The sequence below is a fragment of the Heteronotia binoei genome, chromosome 8 (assembly GCF_032191835.1).
Source record: "Heteronotia binoei isolate CCM8104 ecotype False Entrance Well chromosome 8, APGP_CSIRO_Hbin_v1, whole genome shotgun sequence".
Classification (NCBI taxonomy): Eukaryota; Metazoa; Chordata; class Lepidosauria; order Squamata; family Gekkonidae; genus Heteronotia; species Heteronotia binoei.
Genome location: NC_083230.1, coordinates 101,155,604 through 101,171,449, shown reverse-complemented (window position 1 = coordinate 101,171,449; position 15,846 = coordinate 101,155,604). Strand labels below are relative to the sequence as shown.

The window sequence follows — 15,846 nt, the reverse complement described above, 5'->3', positions numbered from 1 at the left end:
GTGCTTCCCCCAAAATAATGTATCATCTGGAGGCAGAAGCAAATAAAGGGGCGGCCGTGTCTCCTTCCCTCCCCCACCCCCCCGCCACCCTCCGCCAACTGCTTTCGAGTTAAAATAGATGAACAGTGACTGCTGGATCAGAGGGCAGAGCCATGGGGTTCTGGGTGGCTTGTTCTTGTGAGCAGCTGGAAATAGGGATGGAGGGGAGAATCGACTAGCTTCAGCCACGTGAGCCCTAAAGGTAGCAGTGACTTGCATCTGGTGGGCAGCTGCTTTAAACTAGCTGTAAAGTAAGGGGACCACAGCAAGGACACTTTAAGAAGGATGTGGGCAGAATGGAGAGGAGGGCAACAAGGATGATCAGGGGCCTGGAGACCAAGCCCTGTGAAGAAAGGCTGAGGGACTTGGGAATGTTCAGTCTGGAGAAGAGGAGGCTGAGGGGGGACATGACTGTTCTCTTGAAGTATCTGAAGGGCTGTCACATAGAGGAGGGCAGGGAGTTGTTCCTGTTGACAGCAGAGGAGAGGACTTGCAATAATGAGTCTAAATTAAGGACGGGAAGGTACCAGCTGGATATTAGGAAGAACTTTTTACCCTAAGAGTTATCCAACAGCTACCAAGGGAAGTGGTGAGCTCCCCCTCACTGGCAGTCTTGAAGCAGTGGCTGGACAAACGTTTGTCAAGGATGCTGTAGGCTGACCCTGCATCGAGCAGGGGGTCGGGCTATTAGATGGCCTGTATGGCCCCTTCCAACTCTGTGATTCTATGATTCTGTGACATGCCATTTCTGTGGCGGAATTGGCTCTGCTGCATTGATTCCCTTTTCCAAACACAGTACGGCACCATTCCAGAAACACAGAAAGCATAGCATTTCTGCAGAATGAGGGCACCCAAGTCTACCAGGATTATTAAAGAGCTGGGGTTGGGTAAGAAGGCCAGTGTTTTCACCGAGCCCCTTTGTGACTACTAACACTCACTTCCCTACTTGCAGATCTTCCGGAAGGTGCACCTCCCCCGCCACCCCCACCTCCTCCCCCACCTCCCCCTGAAATGCCAGCTAGTGCTCCACCACCCCCACCACCTCCTCAGGTCCCACCCCCCTCTCAGCCGTTCCAGCCAATGAGCGAAGAGAACAGCAATGCAGCACCATCAGGTAAGGCACGAGGCTCACTGCTGGACCAATCAGAAGCATGGCTGGTGGGTAGGAGCAGGTGAGGGAGGCAGCCACCTCGGGCGCCTTCAGGCCTTCTCTGGAAGAGGAGACAGCCTTGGAGCGAGGCAGAGTGGCCCCGCCACACCTTTCGCCCACCTGAGACGCAGGTGGATGAAAGGCCACGTGGCCTCACTCTGACCCCCCCATGGGGGCAACCCGGGGCAGCAAAAAACCCAGTGCTGCTGCTGATTGGAGTAACCCCTCTTGATTCTTTGGCAGGAGCGGGGGGATGGGGTAGGAGTGGAGAAGGAAGACTTGCTGGGCTTGCAGAACACAAATGGGTAACTTTGCAGCTGCTGCTTGGCAAAGACCCTACTATCTTCTCCCCTGCAGCTGCTCTCGAAGGAGCACCAAAGGAAGTCGTGAACCCCTCGAGCGGCCGAGCCACCCTACTCGAGTCCATCCGCCAGGCCGGCGGCATTGGGAAGGCGAAGCTCCGTAGCGTCAAAGAGCGGAAGCTGGAGAAGAAGAAGCAGAAGGAGCAGGAACAAGGTGCCGCCTACCCGCCCCACTCCTCTTCCCCAGCTAGATCTTGAGGGCTCCTCCAGTAATGGCCTGTTTAAGTCCGATCATGGCAAACCCTTAACCCAGGAAACCGCAGCCTTTCTGAGCATGTGGGTATCTTTGGAATTCTGACAGCCTAGCAGGTTCGGTAGAAAAAGAGCTATCATCAAATGGCTGCCACAGGGGGGCGGAGCCAGTCACAAAATGATTGCTACAGCATAACTTCAGCCGTGCAGTGGAGGTTTTTGTGCTGTAGTGGCAGCTGCTGCCCAAACAATACTTTAAAAAAAAAAATCTGCATGGCAAATCAGAAGTCTTGCTGGGCAAAAGACCCAGCTGGCCCTGCCTTTCTAAAAACCCTTGGCAAGTGGCGGGGGAGGGGGAACATTGGCAGGATCCCTGCCTTAATCGCTGTAACAGCTGGTTAGCAAACATGAGCCAGAAGGGCTCCAAGTCCCCAGCCAGACCCTCCCTTTCTTGAGCACAGACCCCATTCACCTCCTCCCCCACTCCAGCAACCCATTAATTCCTTCCTCCAGGAAGGCTCTCCGCCCTTTAGGGCTCTTGCACTGAAAAGCACAGAAGCGGCTTGGCTTTGACCTTTATTGGCATCCTTCTCCCTCTGCCCCAGACTTCCGTTTTCTCCAGCTTGGCTCAGATGAGAATCCGTGGATGCTGAGGCTACAGGCGTGTGTAGCAAGCGTGGCTCGATTGCCAGGGCTGGCCCTAGACTGTCTGGCACCCTAGGCAAGGCTGACTTCTGGCACCCCCCTCTGCACTGATAACATCGCCGAGTCACATGGGGGGCCCCCCAATTTGGCATCCTCAGAAGGCCGGCACCCTAGGCAATCACCTAGTTTGCCAAGTGACAGGGCTGGCCCTGGCTATGGCATCTGTGAGCCCATCCGAGCAGTTGCATGGAATTGGTGTGTTTTTGTGTGTTTTCCCCACTCTAGTGAGAGCCACGGGGCAAGGTGGAGACCTGATGTCAGATCTCTTCAACAAGCTAGTTCTCCGGCGCAAAGGTACGTCAGCGTATAGCAAGGCTCAGGGTGAGGAGGGCTGAGCTCCTGTGGAGACCGTCCTGCACCTCCTGTCAGCAGAAAGCAGGGCTTCTCTCTCAGTTGAGCAAGGAGTCCCAATCCTGGCCACCAGGGTTCCTCTTAGGATTGTACACATTTGTCTCTGAGTGGGTGTGCAATCCATGGCAATTGCAAGCTTTCTCTCTGACCCTTACACTAGTGCTAAGGACAGTTGTGTGGGTAATTTGGAACTTTCTTGTTTCCTTCCCTTTTTTGACATCTGGCTGACTTACATTAGCCTTCTGAGCCTTTAATATGTTGGAAGTACCAGATGCAACGTCCCAGTGCCTCAGCCTCCAGAAGCAAGCAACCAGAGTTGAAGGCAGATTGTCAGACACGAAGCATCTTCCTGTTTACTCTAGTGCGGGGGTGGCCAAACTTGCTTAATGGAAAAGGCACATAGAATAAATGTTTGAGAGCTGGAAAATGTTTGAGAGCTGGAAAACAAGAACATCAGAAGTTTGAGGGAAGGAGGGAGGGGAGGGAGAGGTGGGGGGTTTTGGCCACTGTGTGACAGTGTTGGACTGGATGGGCCATTGGTCTCAGGGCTGGCGTGTGGGAGTAGGCCAACTAGGCAGCTGCTTAGGGCGCCACTTGGCCTAGGGGCGCTATGAGGCACCCTCTCCCCATGTCCTGTGCCCGCACCACGGCCATCCTTTCCCGAGGTCTTTCGAGGCTCAGGAGGCTATGGCAAGGTGGAGGACGGGGCAGCAAGTACACTGAAAGTGCGCCCACTGCCCTGCCAGACTTTGCCGAGGTCTCCTGAGGCTCGGGAGGCTGTGGCAAAATTGGGGTGAGAGTGACAGTGACCTCATTGTGATTGGCGTGCGCACGCTTTGCGCATGCAAAAATAACAGTGGGAGGGTAGAGAAGTGGGTTCGGCCTAGGGGCCCAGGCACCCCTAGCCCCGGGCCTGATTGGCCTGATCCAACATGGCTTCTCTTCTGTTCTAAAGCAATTTTAACTTTAAATGCATTCTCCAGGCTGATGGCTGTCTTGGCTTTGAGAAGTGTTTCAAAGAGAGAAATGCCTTCTGCAAGCCGGCCAATGGGGCAGCGGGGGCTTTGAGAGTCACGGAATGTGTGTGAAAGAGCCACACCTGGCTCCCAAGCTGCACTTTGGCTACCCCTGCTCTACTGTTACTGACTCCCTTGGAAGTGATCAAACACTCTTTAGGGGAAAGCAACTTCCTTCCTTCCTTCCTTCCTTCCTTCCTTCCTTCCTTCCTTCCTTCCTCTCAGCATCTGCACCCATCCCCTAGTTAGACAGCATAGGAACTGTCTTTATCTCTCTACTCTGCACTATCAAGTATGTGTTTCTAGAATAGTTATTAGTTTCAACCTGAAACCTGGCTCTGTGTAACTTTGTAGTCTTGCAAGCACATGATAGGTCTGAGACCAGCACTGCTGCATTAAAGCCAGACACACTCTGTTAAACTAAAAGAGGATCTGGATCACTAAGACCAGCACCCATCTTACATGATACAGTATGCCTTTTAGGTTTGGCAAAGTGTCATCACTATTCAGGGATTCCTTGCCCCAAACTTGGTGCCATAGTGTTGCTGACCCGTTAGATTCCACTTGCCCCTGCTGATCAGCTTCCTCATTCCTTGTCCTCCTGGAGGACTGTGCATTTTTCTGCAATCTGACAGATTCCCTGAGTCCCTTGGACCTCTGCCACCGAATGTAGGGATGTGGAACGTTGATACGTTCCCAGCCTGGTTCCATCCGTCTGATTTCCACAAGTGCAAAACACTGATTGAGTAGCTGAACAAATGCTTTCTCATTAATCTTGCTGAGCTTGGCAGGCTGTAGCTCTCAATGGGGCTCCGCTCTGTCATTGACACCCAAATCTCAGCGGTGCAGCCCTGCCTTGTAGCGTGTCTTGAGCTACCACCAGCTTCACGGTATGTTTGTGTTTCCTTTCTCCTGCAGGTATTTCTGGCAAGGGGCCTGGAGGTGGTGGAGATAACAACGCTCCCAGTGCCCCGGGGGGTGCCTTCGGCCGCATATCGGACACCATCCCACCGCTGCCACCCCCACAGCAGCCGCCAGGCGAGGACGAAGACGACTGGGAGTCTTAGATTGTGCCAGGCGTTTTGTTTGGAGCTCCCTTCCCTGCCACAAATATGGGGCCAGTAGCCTGAAAAGGGAGGGAAAAGCCCGCTTGGGGCTATCTGTGGTCAGAGGACTTCTGTTGCCTTTGCTTTTGTTTTTTTAAGGCCCTCCTGTAGCAGAGTCTTAAGCAGCATCAAAGACAGTTACCCCATTGCAAGGCTGACCCTTCTCTTCTGTGTTCTCGAGTGCCTGTGTCTACTGGAGGGTGGCCTGCAATCCGAGAGGGGTCAAAGCCCGGTCCTTCTCTTGCAGTGGGAGCGGAGTGTCCAGTGTCGTGCCTTGAGGGCAAGTCTTGCCAGCAGTCCCTTGTGCTTTCCCCTGAAGCCAGAGGGGGTGGGGGTTGGCTTGGAAAGCGGCCAAGCAGCAAAGATCTGCAGATCCCAGGAGGTGCTCTTGCTCTTTGACCCTCCTCTTTGTCTCCCAGGGTGCTTCCAATGCCACCTTCTAGGAAAGAGTGTCCTTTGGTCATGTGTCAATGAAGAAGCGGGACAAGGTAGTCAGCTGCAGGTTGTTCTTTCTTTTTCTGATATGAAAGCAGGAGGAGAGGCCACACTGCCCGGTTCTGTTCAAGCAAAAACCAAAGTGTCTTAGGTGTCTAGACCCAGGGGTGTCAAACCCATTTGTTATGAGGGCCAGATCTGACATGACACCTTGTCCAGCCGGGCCATGTCAGGCCAGGCTGTGTGTGTTCCCATTTCAGATTGAGAGAGCCAAGCAAAGCAAGCTCTGCCTCCCCCCTTTCTCCCCAAGGCAAGAGCCTCAGCCAATGCAGAAGACAGGTTTTGCTCTGTAGCTCCTGTGCGATTGAGCAAACCTTGCAAAGCAAGCTGTTATGCAAAAGCAAGAAAGAGAGACGGAGAAGTAAGCAGATGACAGCCAGAGGCCTGATAAGACTCCTCTGGGGGCCTGGTTCATTCCCCGGGCTGCATTTTTGACACCCTTGGTCTAGACCAGGGGTGGCCAATGGTAGCTCTCCAGATGTTTTTTGCCTACAACTCCCATCAGCCTCAGCCATTGGCCATGCTGGCTGGGGCTGATGGGAGTTGTAGGCAAAAAACATCTGGAGAGCTACCATTGGCCACCCCTGGTCTAGACAATGCAATTGGATATCCACCAAGTATCAAAATAAACTTAAATATAATGCAAACACCATCCAAATTTCTGGATTTTAATCATATATAACTATATTCAATATCAACATTCAAAAAATATTTAGAAATTAACAATACACATCAAAATTGTAGCAATATACCAGTTGTACAGATACACAATTCAACTCCATGTCTGTGTCTGAAGAACCTGAAATTGGGTTTCTTTTAAGAGCCTCAAAACCGAGGAAGACATAATTGAAACATCTTGGAATATCTGGAAGGGGCATCTTGTGAAGGCCGAATGAACTGTCTTTTGCCACTTCATTGGGAATCTGTGGAGTTAATAGCAATCTTGTATTATGAATGAAAGTTATGGGGGGACAATGGAGTTGTGATGTATTGAAGTATTTGTACAACTGGCATATCTCTACAATTCTGGTGTGTATAGTTTATATATATATATATATATATATATATATATATATATATATATATATATATATAATGTTGTAAGCCACCCAGAGCCCGCTTGTGGGATAGAGCGGGGTATAAATAAAAAAAAATTATATTTGAATTTTAATATTGAACATAGCTATATACAATTGAAATCAAGAACATTTGGAAGGTATTTGCATTATATTTGAATGTATTTTGATGCCTGGTGCCTTTTGGCTGGAGAATGTGAAAAGCCAATGCAGCAGTGAACTTGTAGGTGTGGTGTCAACTTGGCCCTTGCCCCCCCCACACGCACAGATGGGTTAAGCTGCCCTAGTAAAACACTTGGCATTTGCTCATGTAATGGAGCATGAATTTACAAACTCTTAAGCTCCTTTTGCTGTCGTTGCCCTTGCTGAAGACAGCTGATGGATGCTTGTGGTAACTGCATCAAGGCTCGATCATTGTAGTTGGGGCCAGGGTGCCCCTCCTCCCCAGCTACCCTTAGTGGGGCAAACCGTAATCGCTGGAGGTCATACCAGGCTCTCTGGGCACTGATGTAGGAACGCTGAAGAACCCTGGTGGATCTCAGATGGGTTCATCACAAATTAAAAATTATGTTTATGTCTTTTCTGAGCAAATAAGTGGGACCCCCCCCCCAAATGTCCATAGCTCCCTCCCCTCATTACAGCTGCCAGCAGGGAGGCAAGGAAAAGCGGGCAGCGAATGTCACATGCAGCTTCCACACCATCATTCTCTTCCTTTCATCAGAACTTGAAAGCATTTAAACGTTTTCTAGATAGTGAGTGAGGCCTTTTGGCCCCAAGCTCCAAGGTTCTTGGCCTCCTCTCCCCCAAAGACGTTAGACTTCCACACTCCTGGCTCCCATGCTGGTTCGCCGGCAGTCTCTTCCTTTGCCTTCAAGTTCAGAGAAGTCTAAAAACCTAAAGCTTTCTTTAAGAAGAGAGGCAAGATTCATTAAAGCTTCAGCAGCCGGGTTGAACATTTTGAAAGCCGAAGCAACCTCCGGTCCGTGTCCTTTTGACCTGCTTCCTTATTTCATCTTATACATGAACGCTACCCTTTGTGAGCACCGCCGCTGCGTAGCGAAGAAGCCGAGGCCTCCTCTGCTTCAAAGACCAGAGAAAGAAGGTCAAGGAAAGATCAGAGCAGGTTCTACGGCAAGACAGCTGCAGCCTTCAGGGGTTCTTCTGAATCCTCCCCAACCAATTTCCCTGACAGAGGCAAGTGCCTCCTCTTGAGCTGCAGGGTAATGAGGGAAGACCGCGAAGACGGAAAAACAAAATGACCAGAGTTGGGTGGAATCTGTGAGGCAAAGTCCAGAAGTCATTTACGGCGAGCGCCAGACTCCATTTTGTTCGAGGCTGCCCTGTAATCCTGAACCCTCAGCTGCCACACTAATATTCGCCCCTAGACGAACCATTAGGCTTGTCCACGTACAATGCCCTGTTCTGACAGGGGAAAGAATATCATGTAGCCGTCGCAGCAAAAAAAAAAAATCTCCCATATGTGCACGATCCAACAACTTTATTTATTGCTTTTTAAAAGAAATCTAAAAAGCAGCAAGGGCAGAAGGCAGGCTGGAGCGATTGCATTCAGCTGCACTCCAGGCAAAGGACAGCCGGGGAAGTTGTCCATCACCATCAGGCACAGACCGACTCGCAAATGGATCTCTTCTCAGAGTGGAACTAGGAGACAGGAAAATAAGAACAGGCATCGTTCAGGTCACTGCTGAGGTTGGAGGATAAAATCGGGGGTCTAATGCGAGGGGCAGGAGAAAAAGCACCTGTCATGAATTGGATAACAGCAAAGAAGATGAAGTTGATATTGGATTTATATCTCGAGAGTCTCAGAGAGCGGCTCACACAGCAGCTGCCCTTTCAAGGACAACCTCTGCCAGAGCTATGGCTGACCCAAGGCCATTCCAGCAGCTGCAAGTGGAGGAGTGGGGAATCAAACCCAGTTCTCCCAGATAAGAGTCCATGCACTTAACCACTACACCAAAGGCAGGGCCTCTCTTTACCAGAAGAGTAATCAATACATGGGATTCACTGCCACAAGACATGGCGGCAGCTACAGGCATAGAAAGCTTCAAGAGGGGATGGATAAACATGGAGCAGAGGTCCATCAGTGGCTGTTAGCCACAGGGTATAGATGGAGCACTACATCTAGGGTAGTGATGTTCTGCATCCTTGGTGCTTGGGGGGCAGGCAACAGTGGGAGGGCTTCTGGAGTTCTGGCCCTGCAGGGGGACCTCCGGGTGGCTCCTGGTTTTTGGCCACTGCGTGACACTGACTGCTGGATTGGATGGGCCACCGGCCTGATCCAACATGGCTTCTCTTACATTCTTACGGCCTCCAAGTGAGCCAAAACAGCAGTCTGGGCAGGAAGGCAACTGAGACCATAAAGTCTGGCAGGACAGTGGCTTGTGGGCAAACAACAGGAACAAAGTCCTTGCATGTATGCCAGACTGGCCCAAACTACCAGCAGGCAAGGCAGCAGTCAATGAGGCAAGAGCGAGTCAGGCCTGCATTCAGTATCAGCGGCCTGCAAGGCCCTGTGAGGCCACCAGGGGTGCTCTTGTGCCTCTGGTCGAGGGAGGGCAGAATAATGAATTGGCAGAGCCCAGTCTGGCACCTCACCTTCCTTAAGGCAGCAAATGCTGGCCCAAAAGCAGCCTTGACCTGGGTGCTGTTCCTGATCCACTGGGGCAGCTTGTTGAAAACAGCTGGGCGGGCGTAGCGGTGATCTAAGAGCACAATGCTGGCAAAGTCCTCTCGATGGCGAATGGCTCTCCCTGGCAGAGACACATCAGAAAGAAACCACTCAGAGCCCCTGCAGGTTGACAGCCCCCTGGAGACCCTGCTTTCTCAGCCCCCATCTGAAAGCCGAGGAAGCAAGAAATTCTAGCTCAAGGGTGGTCAAACTTGCTTTACGTAAGAGCCACACAGAATAAACGTCAGATGTTTGAGCTGGAAGGAAAACAGAAAGGAGGGAGAGGTGGAAAGAAAGCAACTTTAACTTTAAATGCATTCTCCAAGCTACCAGTTGGCTTGGCTTGGAGAATGCACTTAAAGAGACAAATGCCTTCTCCAGGCTGGCTGACTGGGCAGTGGGGGCTTTGAGAGCCACACATTATGTGTGAAAGAGCCACAATTTGGCCACCGCTGCTCTAGCTGCTGTGGAAATGACCCTGGCAGCTGAAGCTAAAAGAAAGGGATGATCAGGCTTAGCTTGAGGGAATCATCCAACAGGGTTCATTCGTTCACCGCAGCAGCCCATGTCATTCGATCTCAGAAGGTAAGCAGGGTCAGCCCTGGCTAGTATTTGGATGGGAGACCACCAAGGAAGTCTAGGCTAGATGCAGAGGCAGGCAATAGCAAACCACCTCTGTTCATCTCTTGCCTCAAAACCCTACCAGGGGTGTCAAACTCATTTGTTACAAGGGCCAAATCTGACATAAACGATACCTTGGCGGGCTGGGCCATGTGTGTCATAAAATGTAATGCCAGGTAGCGGAGATATAAACTTTATAAAGGACACAGACAAACACAATTAAAGATTTTGGACCTCTCCCGTGTGATCAAGGGAATTGGGCAAAGGAAGCTCTGGCTGTTACCCTCCCTCCCCCCAGTCAGTAGAAGGAAAAGAGGCTTGGCTCAATAGCTCTGCTATGTGACAGAGAGAGCCTGGCAAAGCAAGCTCTTTCTCCTTCCCTTCCTTCCTAAGGGAGGAGCCTCAGCCAATGGCAAAAACCGAGGCTTTGCTCTATAGCTGCTGTGCGATTGCACAAAGCAAGCTGTGATACAGAAGGAAGCAAGAGAGAGGTAGGAGAAAGTAGACTCGCTCCCGGACCTGATACGAACCCTCCAGGGGCCTGATCCGGCCCCTGGGTTGCATGTTTGACACCCCTGCTCTACAGGGGGCCGCCTTTCACCACCCAAACCTCACCCCAGTGGGGTCCGAGCCTGTGCTGCACTGCTTTCAGATGGCTTGTTTTTGCCTTGACCTGAATGGCCCAGGCTAGCCAGATCTCGGAAGCTCAGCAAGGTCAGCCCTGCTTCCAATTTGGACGAGAGACCACTAAGAAAATCCAGGCTTGCTATGCAGAGGCAGATAAGGGGAGACCCCTTCCAACCATCTCTTCCCCTGAAAACCTCACAGGGTCACCATAAGTCGGCTGCGACTTGACGGCACCAAACTCTGAACTCAAAAAGAAAAGACACAAGCCAGTCACCATTGGTTTAACGGGAATTTTGATTCCCTGGGTGAGACCGAAGCTTCCTTCAGGAGAGGCCCACGCTCTTTGCTGCTGGGACTGATACAGCAAGAGGGTGGAAGGAAAGCAGCACCTGTTCTCTTTCTCCCTGCCAACAAAGCCTTCCCAGCCCCTTTGCCCAGAGCAGAGTCTCAGCCTGAGAACCCCTATCGTGGAGAGCTTACTCAGGAGCTGCTCCTCTGCCCTTTGGGTCGCCGGAGACTTGCACAGCTGCTGGCTTTGCAGGAGCCACCAAGCTGGGCAGCAACTGTGACGGGAAGGCAAAAAATCCTGGCGTCAGCCTTGCAGATGGCTTGCCTCCTTACCTATGGACTGGTTCACTGCTTTCATGCACAAGTTCTCAATCAGCGTCCGGCCTGGTGCTTGGCCTGCCGTCTTGGGCTGGAGGGAGGCAAAAGCAAGACAGCAGAAGGTATGAATGGAGTCAGACTAGAAGCTCCAGCCTTCCTGCCTGTATGCCGTGTGAGTGACAGCAGAAACAAAGGGCTGCTTAAGTTATGGCTGCTGCCAGAGGGGACTGAAAGCAGGAAACTGTCCCCTGATTTGGCTGTGCGAGTTTCCCATCTGCTGCCACTTGTGGCTGGGTTTGAGCAAGGATAAAGAGGGATGCATTGAAGGGCTTTAGGGCTGCTCCCCTCAGGTATCCTTAAAAGGGGGGGACGAGAACCTCCGTCTGATATTGCAAGTGTTAGGAGGAGATTATAGGCATGCCAACTCCTGTAAGAATTCAGCAGAAGCCACATAGGAGGAACAAGACAAAACCCGCAGGAACTGAGCAAAGCCTCCAGACTGGAAGAGGACAACCCCCCACACACACACACACACAAACTTGCCACACCTTCCCCAACTGCATTAAACCCTTCAACAAAACCGAAAAAACTTAAAGCCCATGTCCAAAAACACTTCTCTTCAATTCTTCCCTGCAACCTCTAGAAATCGAGCAACAAAATAAGCGCACTGGGAATCAGAATCTTCTAAGAGGAACCGCACCTTTTGCTCTAACGCTGCTAGAGGAAGCCCACTCCTTTTATCAAGGCGTGGGACGATCCATTTGAGCCTAAACCGCAGCACATAAGGGAGACAGCAGGAGAATATGCAGAAGAGAGGCCACTGACTGAGGGGGGCAAGGGCATAACCGATCTGAGAAGAGAGATCCTTAGCAGACAACCTAGAAATGCCATTGGAAAAAGGCAGCTGAATAGTGAACACATAACTTTGGGCTAACCAGGGAGTCTAAGTAAGAAGGGAGTTTACCTTTAGAAGAAGATATTGGATTTATACCCTGCCCTCCACTCTGAATCTCAGAGCGGCTCACAATCTCCTTTACCTTAACACCCCCCCCCCCCGCTCCACACACACACAAAAGACACCCTGTGAGGTGGGTGCGGCTGAGAGAGCTCTCACAGCAGCTGCCCTTTCAAGGACAACTCCTTCAAGAGCTATGGCTGACCCAAGGCCAGCTCAGCAGGTGCAAGTGGAGGAGTGGGGAATCAAACCCAGTTCTCTCAGATAAAGAGTCCACACACCTAACCACTACACCAAACTTGCCTTAGACAGAAGGCCTAAGGCAAGCAGAGAACATGCTCTACGAGCATCAAAAATGGGTATTACTCTTCGTTATCTCTGGCATAATTCAGTTTGGCCAGGTGCTTTTTGCATCGATTTACAGAGGAAGAAAAAAGACCCTCCACCTTAAGATGTACAAAAGATAAACTTCTGTTCAAAAAGCCGGAGCCAGGGAGCATTAGAAGAGTCCCTGAAGGCTAGGCTTATCAAGCTGCCCTCACGGGCCTCAAAAAATAGATGAAACCACAAATTGAAGGCACGTACCCATGCATGGGCTTCTGTAGAGCAAAGACCATATTCATAATGAAGGGCAGGGCTTTTTTTTTTTTAGCAGGAATGCACAGAAACACAGTTCCGGCTGGCTTGAAATCAAGGGGTGTGGCCTAATATGAAAATGAGCTCCTGCTGGGCGTTTCCTACAAAAAAGGCCCTGCTGAACGGCCAGTGATGGAATGCACCTTGGGAGCCCTCTGACTGCCTGAAGGAACAAGGACTGTACTCTGCTTATAGAACTGCATGATCAAATGGAACAACCCAGCTCCTTTAGACAGTAGCTTCCCCTTGCTCTCCTGCTCTGCAGCATTAATAAAAAACCACAGCTGGATTAGAGGCCATTGAGCATGTGGCTCAGTGGTAAAGCCTTAAGCAGAAGGCTGCAACTTCAATCCTCAGCATCTCCAGTTAAAACAACAAGGCAGGAGGTGATGTGAAAGACCTCAGCGTGAGAACCTGGGAAAGCCACTGCCAGTCTGAGTAGACGATACTGACTTTGATGGGCGAAGGGTCAGATCTGGTCTCAGGCAACTTCATGTGTCATGTGCAAGTCAATCATTGCAGGTCAAGCACAAGTATCTTTCCCCTTCACCTCAAATATCAGAAAGTCTCCCGGTAGGCAAGAGTGCAGGAGTCTTGCCTCGTCCTAAGGTGTCCCAAGTGTGCAAAGCTTGCATGTTCAATCCTACAAGCCAATTTTCATGCATTAAATGAAACAGTGGGTGATCCAAGAGCTAAAACGCATTAGAATCAAGCTGTTGACCTTTGTTCTCCCATAAGAATGTGAAATAATTTCAGCCTCTCCTCCATGTCAAGATGAATGAAGCAAAGACAGTACAGCACTTTGCACCCCTGGTAGGTTAGCTGTTTGGCTGTCACTGGGGGGAGGGATTCTTTCCCAAGCATAGCAAATGGAACTGAGCCACAGAGCACAGGATCTTTATAACCCAACTATGAGCCTCTGACTTAAAAGCAAAGAATCCGTGCCGTTACCATTGTCTTATCGAGGTACGCCATTTTCTCCTGGAGTTCTGGAGATTTGATGTTGGGGTAAGGCATGCCCACCATGACCACACATCTAGAGGGGAGACAGAGAGTACACACACACACAAAAAAAGTCACACCCGCTCAGCCTCTGGCCCACTTTGCTGGGTGGGTTGTTGGGATGACAAGATGATGGTGGAAGCATTTTTGGATCAGCACGAGGATCCTAGAGCTAAATAAAATATTCTAATCGCTAAGATACACTGAAGTAATTCCAAACCCTTCAAACCCTTTACCTTCCCAAATCGTCGGAAAAATTGATTCCTTCGCTCATTTTCCCACCGACCACAGAAAGCAGCAAAGCTCCCGTCATGGTGGTTCCTGCATGGCTGCAACACTGCAAGGAAGAAAATCCACCCCCACCCCCCACCCCGAAAGTGGGTTAGTAAAGGGTGGAGGAGAAGCAGCAGAAGCAGCATTGGGTCTAGGCCAAGAGAGTTTCAAGAGGGGATTGGATAAACATAGGGGTCAGAGGCCCATCAGTGGCTATTAGCTACTAGGTATGGATGGAACACTATGACTGGGGCAGTGATGCTCTGGATTTTTGGTGCCTGGAGGGCAACAGTGGGAGGGATCTGGAGTTCTGGCCCCGCTGGTGGACCTCCTGATGGCACCTGGGTTTTGGCCACTGTGACACAGGGTGTTGGATTGGATGGGCCACTGGCCTGATCCAACATGTTTTTTCATATGTTTTGGTAGCCAAGGATGGGTTGGCTCTATTAAGCAGCACTCCCCCCCCCGCAACACCGCAACCCCCTTCTCACCTTGATGCACCTGGTGTATTCTGCCAGCACTTGCTCCACCTGGTTTGCTCTCTTGGGTTCCTGAAATATCTGATAAAGACACAATGCATTTGATGTCAGCGGCAGAGAAAAGCTTCTCTGGTGTACGTCGAAGAGTCCTGCAGACTTTTAGAGTTATCTGGATTTAACAGTCGCAAAAACAGCTGGATCGGTTTGGATCCAGACTAAACGGGTAATCATCTACTCCATCTTCCTGCCCCAGCCTCCCCCCCCCTGCATTTCCCCAATACTCCAGTAGAGCGATTTTGCAGAGATCAGTGGGAGGAGAGGAGGCAAGATGGTTCCATTCTTGGGTAAAATTTAGTCTGGGATTTGGCCCTTTGATACTGGATACAACATCCTTTAAATCTTATCTTCCTATTTAAAAAAAAATAGTCCTTGGAAACCGAGGCTCAAATATCTGTGCCACCACGATGCTCACCAATCTGGGGCAAAACTGCCATCTACCCAGAATTGTGGGGAAGTTTACTGATGTTTCTAGGCCACCTTCCCACCTAGGTAGGATCCCATGGATGGTTTAAAGAGTGGCTGTGAGTTCCTGGGAGGAAGGATTTCATTCAGGCCAGTTCCTCTTTGCCATCTTTTGGTATGACCAGAGTGGAGTTACACAAAGGGGGGGGAGGCCTCTCTGTCACACCAGCTGCCCTTGCTGTAGGTCTCACGCGGCTTTTCCCATGATGAACAGCGCCAGAATAACTTACACAAGCAGCCATCTGTGTGCAGATTCGGTTCTGATTCATGGTTTAGGCAGGTGTCAAACATACAGTTTTTCTTGCAGACGACCTGAGTGTCCCGGCACTGTTTGTGATGCTTTGCTTTAAAAGCAGATACTGCAGAACTCTGTGAACCCTCTCCCCGCACCACCCCAGAACATCCTCAGTGTCTCTCCCCACCTCTGATTCTGGGCAGCCGATCCGTGCTGCTGGTCCCACATCTGCTCCCAGCTGCTTGGTAAAACAGCGACGTCCACTATGGGCCAGGTACTAGTCTTTCCAGAACCCCGAGCCAAATGCAATCTGGAATTATATACAACCACCCATCCCTTGCTGATATGCCATCTCTCAAACGACAACACTGTCAATTTATATTAAACCGAGTTTTTTGTCTTCTACCAGTCAAAATTGGATTGCTTCTGTTGAATGGCCTCATCTGGCCCGCTTGGCTTTAACAAGTGGCATGAGTTAGCGCGCTTCCATGGAGACGGCACAAACGGCCTGCCCCGGTGTCCAGAACTGGAGTTTGATTTACTAAAAAGTTAAAAGGTTCCCGATTCCAGGCTGGCTCCTCCCGTTTCACTCTGCCTCGTAGGCAAGCAGGCCATGCTCTCTGAGCTTCCAGAAGTCTGTCTAATATAACTGAGCTCCAAGTACAATGGTCCATCGCCCGGCAAGTATCGTTCATTCATTATTGGGCGAGGA

At 50.7% G+C, this 15,846-nt stretch overlaps 2 protein-coding genes across 2 annotated transcripts in view; one reads left to right on the top strand and one right to left on the bottom strand.

The window, feature by feature from the left end:
* The window catches only part of WASHC1 (WASH complex subunit 1), a 44,045-nt gene extending 38,972 nt beyond the window's left edge, over positions 1-5,073 (top strand). Inside the window, exons 7-10 of the mRNA XM_060245738.1 lie at positions 992-1,153; positions 1,547-1,705; positions 2,674-2,742; positions 4,734-5,073. Of these exons, the coding sequence (XP_060101721.1) occupies positions 992-1,153; positions 1,547-1,705; positions 2,674-2,742; positions 4,734-4,882 (539 nt within the window). The 3' untranslated portion in view covers positions 4,883-5,073. The remainder of the gene's footprint in view (positions 1-991; positions 1,154-1,546; positions 1,706-2,673; positions 2,743-4,733) is intronic.
* Positions 5,074-7,973: 2,900 nt separating this feature from the next.
* Positions 7,974-15,846, bottom strand: part of DDX11 (DEAD/H-box helicase 11) — a 44,520-nt gene continuing 36,647 nt past the window's right edge. Inside the window, exons 22-27 of the mRNA XM_060245737.1 lie at positions 14,390-14,458; positions 13,862-13,962; positions 13,575-13,659; positions 11,048-11,123; positions 9,106-9,260; positions 7,974-8,151 (exon numbers count right to left, since the gene is read on the bottom strand). Coding sequence (XP_060101720.1) covers positions 8,107-8,151; positions 9,106-9,260; positions 11,048-11,123; positions 13,575-13,659; positions 13,862-13,962; positions 14,390-14,458 — 531 coding nt within the window. The 3' untranslated portion in view covers positions 7,974-8,106. The remainder of the gene's footprint in view (positions 8,152-9,105; positions 9,261-11,047; positions 11,124-13,574; positions 13,660-13,861; positions 13,963-14,389; positions 14,459-15,846) is intronic.